The sequence below is a fragment of the Rosa chinensis genome, chromosome 2 (assembly GCF_002994745.2).
Source record: "Rosa chinensis cultivar Old Blush chromosome 2, RchiOBHm-V2, whole genome shotgun sequence".
In the NCBI taxonomy this organism is placed as follows: domain Eukaryota; kingdom Viridiplantae; phylum Streptophyta; class Magnoliopsida; order Rosales; family Rosaceae; genus Rosa; species Rosa chinensis.
The window spans coordinates 6,890,956-6,910,638 of record NC_037089.1 but is presented as its reverse complement, the minus strand read 5'-3'; the positions used below and the strand labels follow the sequence as shown (position 1 = coordinate 6,910,638).

The window sequence follows — 19,683 nt, the reverse complement described above, 5'->3', positions numbered from 1 at the left end:
GCTGCAATGGTGGCCGGGCAGGCTTGGCGGTGGTTGGGATGCAATCCGATTTGGGAGGTTAAAGGCATCCGGAGGTGATTGCTAGCAGGGTCCGATCTGGTTTACTAGGTCGGTCTGGGCTGGTGGTTTTCTGCAGATGGCTTCTATCATGCTAGGTTGGCAGGCCTCTCCTTCTTCTGGTGGTCTGGCAGCAAGGTCTGGGTGGCGCCGGTGGAGTCCACCGTTGCTGGGTTTCTCCCTCCGGTTTGCTTTCTTCTCTCAGGCGAAGGCGGCGCTACGTTTTGCTTCCGGAGGAGATGGCAGCGGGGCAGTCCGATCTGGCGGGATGCCCAGTCGCCTGGGTGTCTAGAGTAGTCTCAGCTGGGCCTGTTCTTGGGTGTCCAATAGGTTGGGTGCCCAGAGCAGCTCTGATTGGGATTGGGCTTTTGTTGATTCTGAGGCATCCTCTTTGAACTCTGTTTTGGGGCGAATTTGGATCCGTATTTGGGACCCGGGTGACACACAAATCCGGATCTTGGATCCAAGACAACTACTCATATTGATTTGGTATTGGTTCTGGTTCTTAGGAGTTCGATTGCTAATTTCGAGTTTCTGACACCCTCGGTTACTTTCGAACTCCTGGTGAGCGAATCACCTCTCTTAGGTGATCATATCACCGGTTTCGGTTACGGTTACGGTTACTTTTACATTTACACTGCTCTCGTGACATATGCAGTGCAGCGATGTCTTTCGGCATCAAGTCACATTCTGGTTACCTTTCATTCTAGATGCGTCTGTGCATCTTGTTATCCTTTATTGTTTTTCTTCATTTTAGATGTGTTTGTGCATCTTGTTATGCTTTTTTATTTTCTTTCGATGCTTTTGCATTGCTCTGTGTACTCCTTAGTTTGCATTTAATATAGTCTGTCGTCTTTCCTCTAAAAAAAAAAAAAGAATAGTTTCCCATTAATAATAATTGTCCTTGCAATTCGGCAGTTGAAAATATGAAGTACAGATAAGGAAAAAGAAATGGTTGTTAAACAAAAATTAGCATTCTCATATTTCATTTAGAAAGAACAGGGCAATCTAATTTTTCTTTTACAATGAAAGAATAATTAAACCCAACTCGACCCAAAAATGCATAATCAAAAAAATGAAATTATAAACTAATCAATAAAGTTTTTGGGAGAATCAAAGGAAGAAGAAATTTGGATTATTCCCCTTCACCCCTCCTCCTCAGTCCTCATTATGGCACAAGGAGTGCCCTTTAGCATTTCACTTTTACTTTGCCCAAGTGTGGATCAACCTTTTACTTAATTAGCTGCGACAATTCGGGTCCTGGGACTTGGCAGGCCCATACATGCAAAGCCTGGGTGAGAGGAAAATTCTCTGGGCTGGGCCACAAAGAAGGAATAGGGCCATAGTTTACCAACTTCGCTGAACCAACACGGGGAGATTAGTTGACTTGTTCCGGTGCTCTGGTCTGTAGGTCACTAGGGTAGTCTCGCACACACCCGATTCGGGCTCCAGTTCCAGTAGCCAAGGCAAAGGCATGCCCATGGTACGAACGGCGGCGATCGGTGCCTTCTCGGCCAAGTCATCGACATTGGTTGTGTTTGCACCATCCGATTGCGTCGACTTAAATGAGTTTCGCTTTGTTAGTTCCCCCTTCAGTTTTCTTCATTGAAGGATGGTCATCATCAATTGCACACCTCTATGGAGAAAATTAACCAACATGTTAATTGAGATATGATTAGCACATAAATAATACATCGATCAACAGTGCATGGCAAGGGTTCCAAAAATCTGTTCAATATTCCATAACAAGGTAGCGTCATTTAGTGGGAAATCTAATGACACTATTATTATTGCCATGCGAACATTTACCTTGACATTAGTGAGATCGACATGGTTATCTTGGAGGAAGCTGATGAATTCCAAGGACTTTTCTTCAGTTGGGTGGTAATGATCACTGTATGGCCAAAAGGCCTGAAATAAAAACGGAGTTAGAACATGACATAGAAACTAAGATCATAAACAGATGCATAATGTGTTATCTATTTCAGAGGCATTGAATAATTTAGTACCTCAAGAACCCCATCATGGGCAACCAATCTTCCAGCTGATGTGGTAGCACCTCCAGATAGAAAACTCGAATGGTCAAACTGACCCTTCTTCTTCTGAACAACATACAAAGCCCTTGTTGTGCTTAGCACGAATATCGATTTCGAACCTTCACTACTATTCACAAGCATCCTACTCTGCTTATACATTAGCTTGCCATTTTCCACTACTACTTCATGGGATTTCCTTTCTTTCTGAATCATCAAACACAAAGATAACACAATCAGATATGTACTAGTTTGATTACTTATGCAGCAAATATATATGATAATTGTATATGCAATTAGGAGAAGGCTTGGGACTAACCGGTCCAAGGTACTCGATGCATTGGCGCTGTAGAGCTGTCCTCGAGCATCTCTCGAGATTTATTTTTTTGCCATCTCCAACATCCAGTCTGCATTAATTATACAAATTGATCAGTACGTTTCAAATATCACGTCAGAAAAAGTATCACCGTACATATTAGTTAATTCATATGGTGAAGAAAAATCAACATTAAGGCCAATCACTTACCAGTAGAAGAAAGGCTGACTGCTCTCACTTTCAAACCACAAATCATAATAGAAATGTAAATTGTGTCCATACCGGTGGCGTGTGGATCAATCTGGAGGAGACATCAAGAAGTAAACAGCTTAATGTTAGATCATGCAAGTTTTATATTACAAGGAACATCAAGTTTCAAAAGATCGAAAGTCTTTAGAATTAGAAAAGGTCATAATTAAAGTGTGAACTTACAGCTTCAAGCCAATGTTGAAGAGCTAACATTTGTGCTTTCTCATCCTTAGAAAAACCTTTTCCAATCTAAAATTACAAAGCGAAGTGTTAGTACCGAATAGAATACCCAATAAGCAAAAGAAACATGAGAAAGAAGTATGTAAAAGAAAAAGATCGAACAAACCTTAGCAGCTCTAGTCCTAGCCCTTGCCCACCGCGAAACGGCGGTTTCTGACTTCTCAACATTGAAGAGTGACACAGAACTCTGCTTGAGAGCTGCAGAATCTAAAGTTTTCCACCTAAAGCATTTGAAAATAACCAAATCGATCAATCAAACCATTTCATAAAATAAATAAAAAAATAAAAAAAAACCCAAATTCAAGCACAATTTCAAGGGTGAGAGTTAATAATCAAGTGCGCGCTTAGATAATGACCATAGCTCTTTAGCACCCGCTGGAGAATCTAACGTATCTCTCCACCTAAACCATTTGAAAATAACAAAATTAATCAAACCATTTTGTATCAAAACAAAGTTAAGCATACTAATTAAGCAAGTGACAAAAAAAATAATACCATAGCTCCTCAGCCACCACTGCACAATCTGCAAGGTTTCTTCGAGTTCGATAACTCTTGTAAACTTTTGAATTTTGACTGCTGCAGCATCAAGCTCTCTAACCAGTCTAGGCAAAAACAAGATTGCTGGTTCAGACAGAGCATTGTTAAGGCCACCATCCAACTGGTTAGACTCAACATTGGAGAAAGACATGTTTTCTGCTTGGGAACTCTTTTTTTAAAGCTGTGTGCTCTCAGTAATCTTCACCTGCTTAATTGAATTTGACCATAATATTTGTCACTTTTGAATGAAAATGCCACCAACACCAAGATTCAGACAAAAACAGAAAAGGGCATGAATTATTTTACCTGAAAAGGGTTTTCAGAATCCAAATTAAGGGAAATTTATCTGGGAAATCAAATATCTTTACAAGTGATTGGATTACTCTTACTTGTTTATCTCCTTACTTAATACCCACACACACACACACACGCGCACAGACTACAAAAACAAACTAATCCTCAACTGGTCAAAGAGATGGAAGAAGATAAATGACTAAACACACCCAATTAGTTAAATAATTAATTACCAACTCTCTCATTGTTTGCTAGTTAGATGGCAGACACCTAGAAACTCCGACCAAGAAAAATGGAGGACGAGGAAAACAATTCAACAGTTGGGGTTGACGAATATATTTCATCATTTAGTTTGATTAATTATATTAGCAGCCTCAATTTAGCTAGGATTTTCAAACATCGAAACCTCAAGCAAAGACCAAGAAATGAAGGAATAGCCGGCATAGAATTTTTAGCCTAATGATATTATCTTGACCTTCAATCAAGGCTTCAAAGTCGATGTCTGCTGCCTTATTTTCCAAGTTACCAACGTTTTCTTTTTTTGCCCATCTGAAGATTTTGAACCAGGAAAGAGAAGATGAAAGTTGGTCTTAAAAAAAAAAAAAAAGGTAAAGTCATTTTCATTTGGACCCGCCAAAACTGGGCCTCAATGCACACCGTGATAATGTGTAGGTAGAGGATGAGGGAGATCACAGTGGCCATCATGAATATAAATGTATAATCATTAACAAATCCATCCATCTGCTCCACCACCCCTACGTAAACTCCAAAAAAATTCTTTAGAGGAACACCAATAAAATTGTCAAAATTTGGGAACCAGAACCAATGAGCCACCTACCATGTGTAGGTAGAAGTTGTTCTTTGAGGCCTTTTAGTCTTTTAGGACCTGCCAAAACTGGGCCTCAATGCCAATCTTTTAGTGTCACAATCTGTTCTTTACGACCTTTAGATCCTTACACTCAACTGACTCAAGTGACTCAACTTGAAGTCATATCCCAATACTCTACCCTCTCGCACTCGAGAGTTATTTTGTCAATGACCAGTGTATTTTCTCACTTTGTACGGTGGTAGAAATGCTACGATTGAAAAGAGTACGACCAGCGGATAATGAAGCTTACTCAATCGATATATGTAAACTCTATTAACATTATGGTTATATGTATTCTACATAATTAAAGAAACTCATGCATTTTAATTTTTGAGTATTGTTAATTCTATGTAGTTATACCTATCTCAACTACTTAATTTTTATTTAAAGAAAAAAAAAAAAACAAACACAACGAAAATAGCCCCGTTGACTGAAACAACACATGATGATGAAATTATACAACAAGATATAGATATGATTGAACATTCGAATGAGTTGAGAGAGACAGCTAGCGTTCAACTTAAAACAATCGAATCCAATTTCTTACCTGGCAGCGGGTCCGAGCCGCCGGCGCCGTCGTTTTGGGCTGTTAAGTAGGCCCAACAGTTGCGTTGTCCAAACTCATCTTCTTCGTCTCTATCTTAAAACCTTATTCTTTCTGTGTCTGCCAACCATCTCCAATGGCGGAATCCAAACCCAGTCCGACACATACTTCATCAGGTACGAGTTTTCTAGTCTGCAATTCTCGTTTTGATCCTAATAGGCTTGTACCCTTTTGCTAAATTGTTCAAGTTGATACTTTTTTTCTTGAAAGATTATTGAAAATATTGGATTTTTTTTTGGTTCTGTGCTGGGTTTGAGATCATTAGAATGAAGCATGTATACTTTCAAATTTGAATCTAATAACATTGGGGATTGAATTGGGATGTGCTGAATCTAATTACAATGAGATGTGGTTTTTCAGGGGTTTCGTTTACTCGTCTAGAAAAGTGAATGGATTGTTGATTAATGGGGTTAAATTTCTTATGAATGTTTAAAATTTCTTACAGATAAAGAAGTAAAGGCACCAAATTTGATTGAAAGAGCAAAGGAAGAGGTTGGAGCAATGTTGCATCACAAAGACGAATCAAATCACCATCACGAGGAAACTCATGGTTTGCGTAAAGACATTGATGAGAAGACCCCATTAGAAGAAGTTAAAGCTCCAAATGTGTTTGAGCGAGCAAAGGAGGAGTTCGAGGCTATAGTTGAAGCAATTCATTTCAAGAAGGAATCTGATTCGAGTGTTGAAATTAAAAAGGAGTCAAAGCAGGACAAAGCTGAATCAAAATCAGGTATTGATTTCATGACAATGTTGCTTATATGAGATGGTTTCTTGGTACTTTTAATTGTGTAGGCCCTATTATTAGTAATGGAAGTGGTTAAGAACATTATGTATTTGATATGTTATGTCACTAGTACAAATTACATGTTAAGCAATGGCGTATTCAAGTTTAAAAAACGAACTATGGGTATTTATTAGCCCTTTAACTATGTTTGATGTTTGCAGAAAATAATGGCAACTCACCTAGATTTTTAGATTATGCCAAGGGAAAGATTAAAACAATCATGCACCATGACAAGTCGCCAAAGCTTCACAACAAAGAAACTCACGGGACGAGTGATGAAATTGACAATACTACCCCAGTGGATCACGTCAAGGCTCCCAATGTCTTTGAAAGAGCAAAGGAAGAAATCGAGGCCATTGTCCAGACGATTCATCCCAAGAAAGAAGAGAAGAATTCAGTCTCCCCACCCAAGTAGAAGGAAGGCGGATCGGTAAAGGGCTGGAGAAAGTGTGCTGTCCTCGCAGTAAGAACAAAGACTAGCCGTGATTGATAAACTTGGATCATTTGTTATTGACATTATATTTACACAGTTCATGAAATCAATATGAATTCAACAGCCACATGGGGGGAATTTATATCGCTATAACGTGTGTTGAAAATTGAAATAGACTTTTCTTTGCTTGAATGCCTGATACTGTTCGTAGTTGCATATATTTAATTAAACCCAGATTTTCAGATCACATATCTTCTGCTACTTCTATCCAAACTCTTATCAGTTGCCTATTTTATATATGCCAGAGCCAGAGTACTACTTTTGTGTGAATTAAACTAGAGCTAGAAAACAAAAGAAATAGGGTATGTGGAAGCCCTGCCTTAAGAGAGAGGGCACAGAAAAACGGTGGTCATGACTATCACTGAAAACTCTCCAACAGATTCAAAGACTTTAACCGGAACACCATGCTTGTTTTTGAGTCCCAACACAAAAACACTTTTTGTTCTGGTGGTTGTGAAGCTGTGAGTTGTGATTTGATTGTAAGGACAAATCGAATTGAATTCGTAGCCTTTTTGAGTGATCGAGCCTTTTGACTCTTTTGTATTCACTCATCGTCACCCATGTTCTAAGCTCATGTGATGTGATCATCCATGGCGCTTTCACGTATTTAATCAGCCATTGCTCTCATTACTCGACCAAACCAATATTCTCCATTTTATGTTCAAGTTCAACTCTGGTACTTGCCATGGAATATACAAAAACTTGTTTTTCGGATTCCAACGAGGTTGTTAGCAGTAGCATAAGTATAGCTCACCACCACTCTCCCTCTTCTTCTTCACCTCCTCCTGATATCACATCCCTCAAGCACCTCTCCGATAATCTCGAACTGATAGTTGACTCCTCGTACTTTGCCGACGCCAAAATAGTCGTCGGCAACGGCCGGGAAGTCCCCGTCCACCGCTGCATCCTCGCCGCGAGGAGCTCGTTTTTCAAGAACGTCTTCTCAGCTAAAGAAGGCAGTAGCTCTATTAGGTTTGAATTGAAGAAGTTGGCGAAGGAATACGACGTTGGATTGGACTCACTGTTGGCTGTTTTGGGTTACTTGTACAGCGGCAAGCTCAAGTCTTTCACTAAAGGCGTTTGTGTTTGTGTAGACGACTCTTGTGCTCATGTTGCTTGTCGTCCCGTCGTTGATTTCATGGTGGAGGTTCTCTATGCTTCTTCAACATTTCAAATCTCAGAACTGGTCACTCTTTACCAGGTAAAAAAGGCGCGAAATTTGTTTGTTTAAAGTTTAAGCCATGTTTGGTAAGCAAAAATGTTGACTTTACGTTGGTATTGCAGAGGCATTTGCTTGATATTCTTGAAAACATAACCATAGATGATGTGTTGGTGGTTCTATATGTTGCGAATATCTGTGGTAAAGCTTGTGAGAGATTGGTGGGGAGATGTATTGAGATGATAGTGAAGTCTGATGTTGATATTGTCACTCTTGAGAAAGCATTGCCTCAAGGATCCGTGAAGCGAATCACAGATTCGAGGTTGGCTCTTGGTCTGGACAGTTCTCGGAGCAGTAATGCTGCGAGTAACTTTCCGGATAAGCACACAAAGAGGATACACAGGGCTTTGGATTCTGATGATGTTGAGTTGGTTCGAATGCTGTTGAAAGAGGGGCATACGAATCTTGACGATGCGCATGCACTTCACTATGCTGTGGCATACTGTGATGCAAAGACCACAGCAGAGCTGCTTGATCTTGGAAGTGCGGATGTGAATTGCAGGAACCTGAGGGGTTACACTGTGCTGCACCTTGCGGCGACCAGGAAGGATCCTAAGATCATTGTGTCACTACTTACAAAGGGTGCTCGTCCCTCGGATGTTACATTGGATGGCAGGAAAGCTCTTCAGATCACTAAGCGTCTTACCAGAGCTGCGGATTTTTTCAACTCGAATGATGAGGGCAAGTCTTCTTCCAATGACCGCTTGTGTATAGAGATATTGGAGCAAGCAGAAGGGAGGGATCCTGTGCTTGGAGAAGCTTCTCTTTTGCTTGCGATGGCTGGCGATGATCTGCGTATGAAACTCTTGTACCTTGAGAACAGAGGTGAATGCTTGCCTATAGGCTTATAAACCCCAATGCCTACCATTAAACTCAGCTTGTGAATCTGAGAAATCTTACTTGACTGATTGTTTCTCGTCTCAGTTGGACTGGCAAGGTACCTGTTCCCCATGGAAGCAAAGATTGTAATGGATATTACTCAACTTGATGAAACTTCAGCGTTTCCATTAGCCTGCCTGAGCCTGAATAATCTTGCCGGTTCCCAGACAACAACTGTGGACTTGAACGAGGCACCCTTCCAGATTAAGGAAGAACATCTTGCCAGACTAAGAGCACTGTACCGATCTAGTAAGTAACCAAGTATCAGTCTCTCACAAATCAGTCACGAATCTTCACATTTAGCTTCATAGACTTACTAGTCTTCTCTTATATTTGCGAATAGCGGAAATTGGGAAACGGTTCTTTCCTCGTTGTTCAGAAGTACTGAACAAGATCATGGATGGTGATGAAGTGTCATGGCTTACATACACAGGGAATGACACTCCAGAAATAAGGCTCTCAAAGAGAAAAAGGTACATGGAAATCCAAGAAGTACTAAGTAAGGCTTTTGATGAAGATAAACAGGAAATTGATCGTTCTGGAATGTCATCATCCTCATCTTCTACATCAGCACGAGTAGTAAGGCCTAAGCTCACTATCGATCAACATTCGAAACAAACATGACCGAACGAAAGGGGTAGAAACTTATTGTCATTCTGTATGTTCATTCTTGGCTTCTTCTTCTTCATCCTTTTCAAGATCATAATTCTGTAGAGAGTGGTCATTGAGTTTTCTTCTTGTATCCTTTCAATGCATAAATGGATATACTATGGGTATTTCTATTTGTATCCAAAATGTTTTTGCCTCTATCATTCTTTGTGCAGAAGATTGAATCAGAAGCAAAACCCTGAAACATAATATACCCCAAAACTCCTACTCCTATGAGTTGACGCTGAAGCGAAATATGTCATAATTTACATTATATATGTCAAGCTGAGACCTCAGGAGATGGATTTTTACAATCCAGGCCCCAAGGCGAATATACAGACATAAATTGCAAAAACAGGGGAATTAAAGTAAACAGAAGTATGTGCAACTACAAAAGACTCCATAGCTCTAAGGTTAAGGAGTTATCAACCCGGAATCTTCAATGGTTTGTATCTCCATTCTCAGATCTTCACAACTGTAAAGCCAATTACCCCACAAAGATATTACATTTTACACAATGCATAAAACTGTAACACATTCATATTGAAGAGAAAGATAATAATATATATACCTGCGAAATCAAGGCATTGATCCAACACAACCAGCTTGTTCAACCAAGCAGTTACTAACATATCCACTCCAATCACGTGGCTTGACAACCAAATCATCAAAGTCGTGTGGCCCGGTAATTAAATCCTCCAATTCCTGGTAAAAGTTTGAGTCATTGACTGCATATTCATCATCAAAAACTGAATTCTCTTGGAGCAATTTGTCGGACATATCATGGTAAACAAAGTGCACTTCTGCCTGTGGCTTATTATTTTGAAGCGAACTACATGATTTATCAACCACGGAAGCTGGCAATGGGGTTTCTTGCTGTTGAGGAACCACTACTTCCGGCAATTGCCCAGCCAAGACTTGAACTTGGTCTCCACAATCACCAAAATCTTCAAAACCTTGGGCTGAAAGTAACCTCCTTCTCTTTCCTAAATCGCCCCCCTCGAGCTCTCTCTTCAACGCTCTTTTCTGCATTAGCTGCTCCACAAAATTGGGTTTCCTTGTTGTCTTGGTGAGGAAAAGCAGCATCCTCTGCTGCTTACACTCAGAATTTCGAATCCTCTCTTCGACAGCAGTCAGCTGATGCTGCGAGTACTTCTGTTGCTGTTTGAGATTCAAGATTTCGAGTTTCAGTACGTCTTGATCCTTCTTCAGCGTTTCGAGTTGGACTTCTAACCCGGCTTTTTTGGTTGAATTAGCTGAGATATTGCTTCCTTGTGGCTGCTTGTTGTATCTGCTTCTTCTCTTGATGCTTTTCAGCAAGTGCTTCTTCCCTCCTTGAAACCCTTCATTTACAAACTCCCACCTATCCGGATCAACCTTCTTGAATCCCTGCATTGAAAATTAGTACAACCCATCACATAAAGCAAATACTAGGCCAAGTAAACTGATATTGTATCACATATGAAGTAAACTGAAGTAAAGATTCAAACTTCAATTCGCAACAAGTACTACTAAAACTAAGATCAAAATACAAAAAATAACACATGAATCAGAAGGTTAAGTTTGAAACAGGTAGTACTATAACAAAGATCAAAATATATCAAGTCACATATGAATCAAACTGAAGCGCAGGTTCAAACTTTAAATTGCAACAAGTACTACAAAAAGACTAAAACAAAGATCAAAATATCTCAAGTCGAATCAAACTCAACTATAGGTTACTTTAATTTGCAACAAGAACTACTAGGACTAAGATTGAAATTCGAAACTTTACGAAGGAGTTGGGATTTATGTGAATACATAAGTGTTGAGCTGGCGAATGAAGCTTGAGAAATTGCTGTGCTTGAAGTACATAGGCAATAGGGTCTTGGAGAACTCATGGCAGTCCCAAACAATGAAGCTTTGGCGAGCTTCGCTCCACGACACAATCAGGTCGGTTTCCGGGTCGTCCACCATCTGAAATGTCTTGTTGAGAAAAGGTGGCGGCCCTGTTTCGAGCAAACACTCCATGGGCTTGGGCAACACCTTTGAAGAAGAAGAAGAATATGATCCATTAATATTACTACCACTAACACAATTGAAGCAATCTCTACCATCATAATCATCCACCACAAACTCTATGCTCTCTGCTTTGATTTGGACCACCTCTGGTTTCGCTAATTCCACGGCCTTGTTTGGTTCCTCCACTTCCTCTGTGAGCTTTGGTGAAGCGGTGGAGGAAGATGTAGAAGCAGATGACCCATCAAAACTACCACCTTTAAAATTCACTGCCTCTTCTTCTTCCTTGACTTTCACAGCTTCTTCTGAAGCCTCTTTGGGTTGTGTAATCTGGGCCGTCGATGAAAATGGCGAACAAGATCCACCACCACCATAACCACCGTAAGAAACCACCATTTCTTCTTGGTATTTGAAACAGGGGTTTCAGTGAACCGAATAGTAAGCTGAAAATGGAGGTTAGTGAAAATGGCAGAGTTTTATATACAGAGAAGGTGAATTTATTCTTCAATTTGGAATTTCTGCCTCTTCACAGTGGTGTTGTGAGTGACGGTCGGTGAGTGACTGTGTATATCCATTTAAGGAAAGTGCAGGAACAAGGCCACGTTTACCAGTTGTGTTACCAACGTGACCCCATCTACTTCAAGTCTTCAATCCAAAGCCCCTCGAATATCTAGAAACTTCCAAATGGCCCCAACTGTGCAGAGCACATATCACAGGTGAGATTGTGACGTTAGATTCAATATCAAACATAAACTTATAAGTTATAACTCAAGTATATTATCTCAAATGTTAGATCAATGTTATGAAATAAAATCATAAAACTGACTTGGTGGATTGCTGACGTTATTCATTTGGTGATCTGCTGCCGTTATCTATCTGATCTTCTCCTAGATACACATCGTATCTCTCTTTATTGCTTGATGGAACAAACTCAATGAGAGCGTTTTTATGTTCTAGCAGAGATCAAATACAAATTCCATTTTATATATAAAGCTGTTGAGTTACATGGCAGTTCCTTCCATCAGGTAACTGTCAAAATAACTTCCTATCCTCATAGATTTGTCTGGATAACCACACATTTGAATTTCAAATTCTTTAACAGATATTCTAATATATAAACTAAATTCGATTACTTAATAAGTTTATATATATTGGTTAATGTATTTATATTTGAATTCAAAATAGTTTATTTATATTAACTGATGCATATAAAATATAATAGCTAGTTCATATCTATTGCTGTGCAATAGGTATGATCTCACAATCTCCCATTAAACTAGATATTATATGATGTATATCATGTAAATAACCTATTTCTTAATTGTGCACTTGAATTCAAAAATACTATATGTTTTACAAAACCCTGTCAATTAAGATTTACTAAGCTGAATCATAGAAGAGAATGACAAATTAGCAAGTTGCCAGTCTTTTTTTTTTTTTGAGAATGAGATAGAACTTTCATTCAAATTTCAATCAACCAAAATTGGGGGGGGGGGGGGGGGGGGGGCAAACTCTAACCACAAAACACCCATTTCCAAGGCTACCCTGAGTATGTGATCCCGAAAGTCCCAGTAATACGTTGTAGTCAATAGCACAGAAGATGTCGTCCTCTTCAACACCGTGTCCAAAAAGTACCAGATCACATGTAAAGGATCGCTCGTCGGCAAATTGACAACAAAAGTAAACCAAAGTTGAAACAACTCGTCCACGGGAAAGACACCATAGTAATGGCACAACCATGAAACCAAGACAACCAAACCCTCGCTCAATTGAGGAGAGACTTATTAGAACTAACCAAAAGCCAAAACCTAAAAATCTAATAAAACAAAGAATTCGGCCACCGCAACATGCTTCCAATTTCCACAACGTCGGACTCCAACTGCTAGCAAAAAACTGCACCGAGCTCATCCACACTGGCTCACCCCATTGCAAGCACCAAGCCTACCGTATGGCCTTCCACCGCCGCTCTCTGCATCGTCTCCAGCCAAAAATAGGACCAAGCCTGGATCATTGACAACACAGAGGACCGAAAAACATGAGAGAGAGAGAGAGAGAGCGGTCTACATCACCATCATAGGCCTGGATCTACCATCCACCACCAACCTTTGACTATCAACCTTTCTGCCCCTTTCCACCCCGGCGTGAAGCCTGCCCATCCACCACCCGCCATCGTCTGAAGGTAAAGAGGAAACTATTGCTGTCGCCTAAATCCCCTCAAGCCAAAAGAACCAGATCGCTCCACCAAGGCAGAGCCAACCATCCCATCGCCCTGTCCAGCAATGCCTACCACACACCGACGCAAGCAAAAGCCGTCATCGATGCTGGGACGCCGCCGGACAAGCCACAACCCTGCCCCTCTGTTTTCCAAACCCTACGTTCTGCTCCGAGTATTGCGGAGGAAAAGAGATATAGGTTAAGTTGCCAGTCTTTTATAATCTCATCATAGTAATCAAAATTACATAGATTACCTCAAGTGTGATCATGCTTATTATGTAGTAATCGACTTTCACAAACATTGGTGATCCTGATGCAGTTATTCAAACTGCATATTTGCTTATGTTAAATCAGCAACGTTTGAATGTATATACACACTAAATTATGCAGTACTATATTTGAATAAAACAATTTCAGTCAAAATTATATGAATGAACTTGATAATGATTGAGATGATTAATAACAATGCATTACTAAATAGTTGCAATACATACTAGTAACTTAGTGAAATGCATAACTAACCATCAATACTGCCTAAAACTCCCATATTTTCCACATGTTTGATGAACATAGAAACCGGCAATGCTTTGGTCAATGGATCTGCAAGTTGGTCTTTTGTACCTATTTTGGTCACCTCTACTTCATTGTCTCTCACACTTTCTCTCACAGAGAAATACTTAACATCAATGTTTCTAGATCCAGAAATCCTTTTGTTGTTCTTTGAAAAGAACACAACAGCTGCATTGTCACAGTAAATGGTCAATGGCCTTTCAATTGAATCCACCACTTTCATTCTTGAAATAAAATTTTTCAACCACAAAGCATGTGCAGTAGCTTCAAATATTGCAATGTTGTGTAGACTTGATTTGGCTTAAGTTAATAAAAGTCTAATTTACCACCACTTAATTATGTTATAGCTAGATACTTATTTGTTTTAGTAAAAGAATGATCAAATATAAAGGGTCTAGCTTTGTGTATGGGGTCATGAATGATGAATTGTTTGATCCCTGCTGATTTTGGTTTATTTGTTTTTATAACTCAAAAACCAACTAGCTTTTGTTAACAAAATACTAGAGTAGAACACAAGTGTTTCTTACAAACAAAAGCAAACATATACCTGTTTACATTCTTTGTCAAAAAGAAAAGAAAAGAAAAAAATAGTACAGATTGTGCTTAGGTTTCAATAAGGTTACATAGATAGCTACAAGTACTATATTTACATTAATACATGTTTCCAAATGTCACAATACATCAATTTCTTATTTATGTTTTGTACTTATAACTTCCTTGACTTGCTGCCATTACATTTTGCAAAAGTGCAAAAATTTCCAACAATTGTCTTTAGCTCGTTGTGTTCCCTCTTTTTGAGTCTCTTTGGCTGGAAGTCTTGTTAAAACCTGCAACACATGCACAAAAACACATTAGAAGAAAGGAAAAAAATCTGGAATGTTATTTTGTTTTATTTAACTGCTGTGTCACCTAGTAGCTTGTTGGAAACACATGTGTACACACTTCTAACCACAATTAAGAACCTGCAGACATAAAGTTAAGTGTGTGCAGCAAGTGGCTGCTCTTAGAGCAGCTTAAAACTTGGGCAACAAGCTCAAAGCAGGAGCTGGCAGTTTGGGATAATCCTCAGATGATTTTTCTAAGCAGGAGCTGGCAATAAGCTGCTCCCAATGTTTATCTAACTGACTGAGCTAAACAGGAGGTGGCTAGTCTACATATAGGTTCTCATGATTACATCTTCTAGTATAAGAGAGGCCTTTACCTGCAGTAAGAAATACAAGTTAGAAAAGAGAGCAGAAAAACAATTTAGAGAATATGGAAATAGCAAGGTCCGGAGACAAGTCTTTAGAGGTCTGGAAACAAAGTCTCAGCTTTACTAAATCAGGTTTAAGGTAGGGGAAGTTTTGGGGAACCTCAAGTTTGATTATATCAGTCTATTGATATGATTTTGAGTGATAATTGCTACTGATCAGAATGTTTGTACTGTGTAAATTATATACATATATATATATATATATATATATGTTTAATTCATCATCATGTTGTTTTATCTGATCCTAGATTGAAGAAAGAGTGATAATGGTTGTGTAGTTGAGTCTAATACTCGTAAGGGACCAGCAATGTCAGCCAATGGTATATACACTTGGGGAGAGAAGCCCCTTCAATTATTATTGATAAAATGATCTAATGTTTGGCAAGAAGACACTGGTGATCGAGATTAGTACAAGAATACTAACAACTGGAGTATAAGGAGTTATTTTCTATCTTGCACCATCACTAATTATATGTATGAGGTTTGCTCTACTGAGCTTTAAACTCACCCTTTTATGATATTGTGCAGATCATGCTCTTGAGGGTTAGAATTTAATTTCTAGAAATCTGGAAGTAGGAGAAGGAGAAATAAATTTTTAGTTTACTGTTTTGATTTATCTTTGTACAATAAAGCTTATTTCCTAAGCTTGCTTTTGTTTCTCTTGTAAGTACTTACTTATGTAATAAAGAGTTAAACCACAAGTCACCTCTGATTCTCATTTTTTTTTCAATATAGTTTTTATTTGCCAAAATGTTTCTTATCTTTGATAATTAAAAGCTATTCACACCCTTACTCAAAATATAAAAAAAAATTTGCAATTTTCAGGGTTAGGGTGTGACAAATGTATTCTGCTTGAAAGGTTGAAGTAGCAGTCAATGATTGCTTATTAGTATTCCATGAAATGGCTCCGCCAGCAAACATGAAAATATATCCAGATGTTGATTTCAAGTCATCCAAGTCTTGTTTGTATGAAGCATCTGTATAATATTCCACTTTCAATTCTTGATCTTCAATATTTTTGTATACCAGCATGTGATCTCTGGTAGATTTTAAATATCTCAAAACTTTCTTTCTAGCAACCCAATATTCATGTCTAGCATTTGATTGATATTTGGACAACACATTTACAGCAAAACTTATATCTGGCCTGGTACAAACCTGTGCATACATGAGACTTCCAACCAATCTAGCATAAGGTACATTCTCCATGGTTTTTCTCTCTAGAACATTCTGAGGACATTGCCATTTGTGCAGCTTATTACCTTTAGAAACAAGAGCACTTCATGATCTGCATTTTTCTAGACTAAATCTCAGCAGCATCTTATCTATGTAATTCTTTTGTGATAACCTCAACATGCATTGATTTCTGTTTTTGCTGATTTCTATTCCAAGTACATAGTGAGCTTCCCCCATATCCTTCATGTCAAAGTTCTTCATAAAAAATTCTTTTGTGTCTTTCAGCAAACCAATATTGCTGCTAGCTAATAAGATATCATCCGCATATAAAATTAGAAATATGAAATGACTCTCACTAACCTTGCAATACACACACTCATCTAATTTATTTTCTTCAAAGCCAAAATCTGAAATCACAGCAACAAATTTTAAGTACCATTGACTGGATGCCTATTTGAGTCTATAGATGGACTTGTTGAGTTTGCAGATTTTCTTTTTATCCTCAATGAACCCTTCTGGTTGAAGCATGTAGATGTTTTCTTGCAAGTCTCCATTTAAAATTGATGTCTTAACATCCATCTGATGCAATTCTAGATTGTAATGTGCAACTAAAGCCAGTATAACTCTGAAGGCATCTTTAGTTGAGATTGGTGAAAAAGTCTCGTTGTAATCTATACCCTCATTCTGATTGTATCCTTTTGCCACAAGCCTAGCTTTGTATCTTTCAATCTTGCCATTTGCATCCCTTTTTGTTTTATAAACTCATTTGCAGCCAATTGGTTTCAAATTTGCAGTTCTATCTACTAATGTCCAAACTCCATTTTGTGACATGCTTTGAAGTTCATATTCCATTGATAACTTCTATTTGTGGATGTTATTAGACTGCATAGCTTCTTTCAATGAAATATGATCATTTTCTTCCCCCAAATCAAACTCAATTGCAGTCAAATATAGATGATAATCACTGGATATTGCAGATTTTATTGATCTTTCTGATCTCCTTAAGACTTCATGTGCTTCGATCTGCTGCTAGAATTTCTACATCTTTATTGTTATAATTGTCATCATTTGCATCATTTTGATTTCCAAAATTGACTGCTTGAGATTGATTTTCAACTTGTGCTGCTGGTATGAGTGCTTCACCTTGTGCTGCTTGTATGAGTGCTTCACTAATCATCTGTGTTTCAGGTGGCACAAATTCTGAAAAAATGAACCAATCATCCATGTTGTTATACATTTGATCAACATTGGTCCCCTCACTTACATCTTCATTCTGATCAAACATTTCATCATAGAAGTTTGCTCTATGAGTCTTAAAAATTCTGTTGGTTCTTGAACGGCAATAAAATTTAACCAATAATTCTGTTGGTTCTATGAGTCTTAAAAATTCTGTTGGTTCTTGAATCCTTTTGACTTCTCTGAATAACCAATAAAATATGAAGTTATTGATTTTGAGTCAAGCTTGTCATTATCTCCATTGTGTTAATTTAATTAATGCTCATTAGAAAATGCATGGTTGGATGAAATTAATCTAAATCAGTCATTCATCATATATTCCAGTTTGACAATATACTAGAATTATATGCATATCCCAAATGTTAATTCATATAGAATAAACATTTCAAATGAATCACATACAGATAGATAAATAAACATATATCATGTTCAAGATGCTGGTATCATTTGTGATACACTTATCTTTAACGATATATTTATGAATGTTCATTATCAAATATATGTTAAACTAGAAAGTCTAATCTTGATATCCAACCGCTTTGGAAGTTAGATTTTAATTTAAACTTTCAAGTTTTCTTTATGTTTTCTTCTGTGAATGTACGTTCATACATATACTTTACAGCTATTTTGATAGCATTGAATACATATGCAAGACACATTCAAAAGAAAATTTCATTTACCCTATTGCATATATCAATATAATCATGGCTACTTTGGCAGCAATATGAATCTATATGAAATATGCAGTAGTTTCTTAAGTTAGATACAATTTTCACATGTATACATATAACAAATAATCAATATATAATGCGATAAAAACAATATTCAGTTTATACAAATAACAGCAGTAAAAGTCATTATCGCTTTGTATTTAATTGGCATGTAGATATATTTATATGAACAACAACATGTCATCATCAAGTTCCAGGATATATATAAATTTACATTATAATAAACATTGATCTAAATCTGAGCATAGTTGCTCTGATACTAATTGTTAGATTCAATATGAAACATAAACTTATAACTCAAGTATACTATCTCAAATGTTAGATCAATGTTATGAAATAAAATCATAAAATTGACTTGGTGGATTGCTGCCGTTATCTATCTGATCTTCTCCTAGATACACACTGTATCTCTCTTTATTGCTTGATGGGACAAACTCAATGAGAGCGTTTTTATGTTCTAGCAGGGATCAAATACAAATTCCACTTTATATATAAAATTGTTAAACACAGCAGTTACATGGCAGTTCATTCCATCAAGGAACTATCATAATAGATTTGTCTGGATAACCACACATTTGAATTTCAAATTCTTTAACAGATATTCTAATATATAAACTAAATTCAATTACTTAATAAGTTTATATATATTGGTTAATGTATTTATATTTGAATTCAAAGCAGTTTATTTACATTAACTGATGCATATAAAATATAATAGCTAGTTCATATCCATTGCTGTGCAATAGGTATGATCTCACATGTGAGTCTTTCAGAGGATATCATCACAGTACTGTTTTTTTTGTTGGTCTGAGTACTTTGAAGACAAACTCTTCAACTTTATAAAAAAAAAAAATGAGAATGGTTGTTCACCTCAATTTAGAAGCATTAACTAATACTTACATTTTTGTCTTTCTCTCATTTCATTTCCCGTAAGTAACAAGTCACAAAGGAGGATTCAAATTTACTCACCATTTTTATTTTGTGGTGATATCACTATCAAATTAAAACTTGTCACGTCATGCAGAATTAATTTAATACTTAAAATTTATTTATTTAATAAAACATCATAATTAACTATAATTATGCTTTAGAACACATGTCAATTTTATATTGAGTGGTGGTATCACCACCAAAATATTGGTGGTGAGCAAATTTGAATCCACCAAAGTATTGGTGATGTAAAATATACGCAATTATAAAAAATACCTAAAGTTCTCTTATGTACAGTTAATGTAAATGGTTCCGCACCGATTTCAATTTTTAATATTTATGGCCATATTTTATC

At 37.6% G+C, this 19,683-nt stretch overlaps 3 protein-coding genes and 1 pseudogene across 3 annotated transcripts; 2 read left to right on the top strand and 2 right to left on the bottom strand.

The window, feature by feature from the left end:
• Window positions 1–1,059: 1,059 nt before the first annotated feature.
• On the bottom strand, window positions 1,060–3,583 carry LOC112189319 (annotated as a pseudogene).
• Window positions 3,584–5,121: 1,538 nt separating this feature from the next.
• On the top strand, window positions 5,122–6,589 carry LOC112189318. Its single transcript, XM_024328619.2, has 3 exons — window positions 5,122–5,314; window positions 5,644–5,928; window positions 6,144–6,589. Exons 1-3 carry the CDS (start codon window positions 5,275–5,277, stop codon window positions 6,395–6,397), a joined length of 579 nt encoding a protein of 192 aa, XP_024184387.1. The 5' UTR covers window positions 5,122–5,274; the 3' UTR covers window positions 6,398–6,589.
• A 188-nt stretch (window positions 6,590–6,777) lies between these two features.
• LOC112189316 (BTB/POZ domain and ankyrin repeat-containing protein NPR1) lies at window positions 6,778–9,691 on the top strand. The gene is made up of 4 exons (XM_024328617.2): window positions 6,778–7,676; window positions 7,760–8,519; window positions 8,619–8,822; window positions 8,917–9,691. The coding sequence occupies exons 1-4, from the start codon at window positions 7,161–7,163 to the stop codon at window positions 9,195–9,197; spliced, it is 1,761 nt and encodes a 586-aa protein (XP_024184385.1). The 5' UTR covers window positions 6,778–7,160; the 3' UTR covers window positions 9,198–9,691.
• On the bottom strand, window positions 9,463–11,835 carry LOC112189317 (heat stress transcription factor A-2). The gene is made up of 3 exons (XM_024328618.2): window positions 11,022–11,835; window positions 9,793–10,610; window positions 9,463–9,696 (listed from the first exon to the last, which is right to left on the bottom strand). The coding sequence occupies exons 1-2, from the start codon at window positions 11,613–11,615 to the stop codon at window positions 9,801–9,803; spliced, it is 1,404 nt and encodes a 467-aa protein (XP_024184386.1). The 5' UTR covers window positions 11,616–11,835; the 3' UTR covers window positions 9,463–9,696; window positions 9,793–9,800.
• Window positions 11,836–19,683: the final 7,848 nt, after the last annotated feature.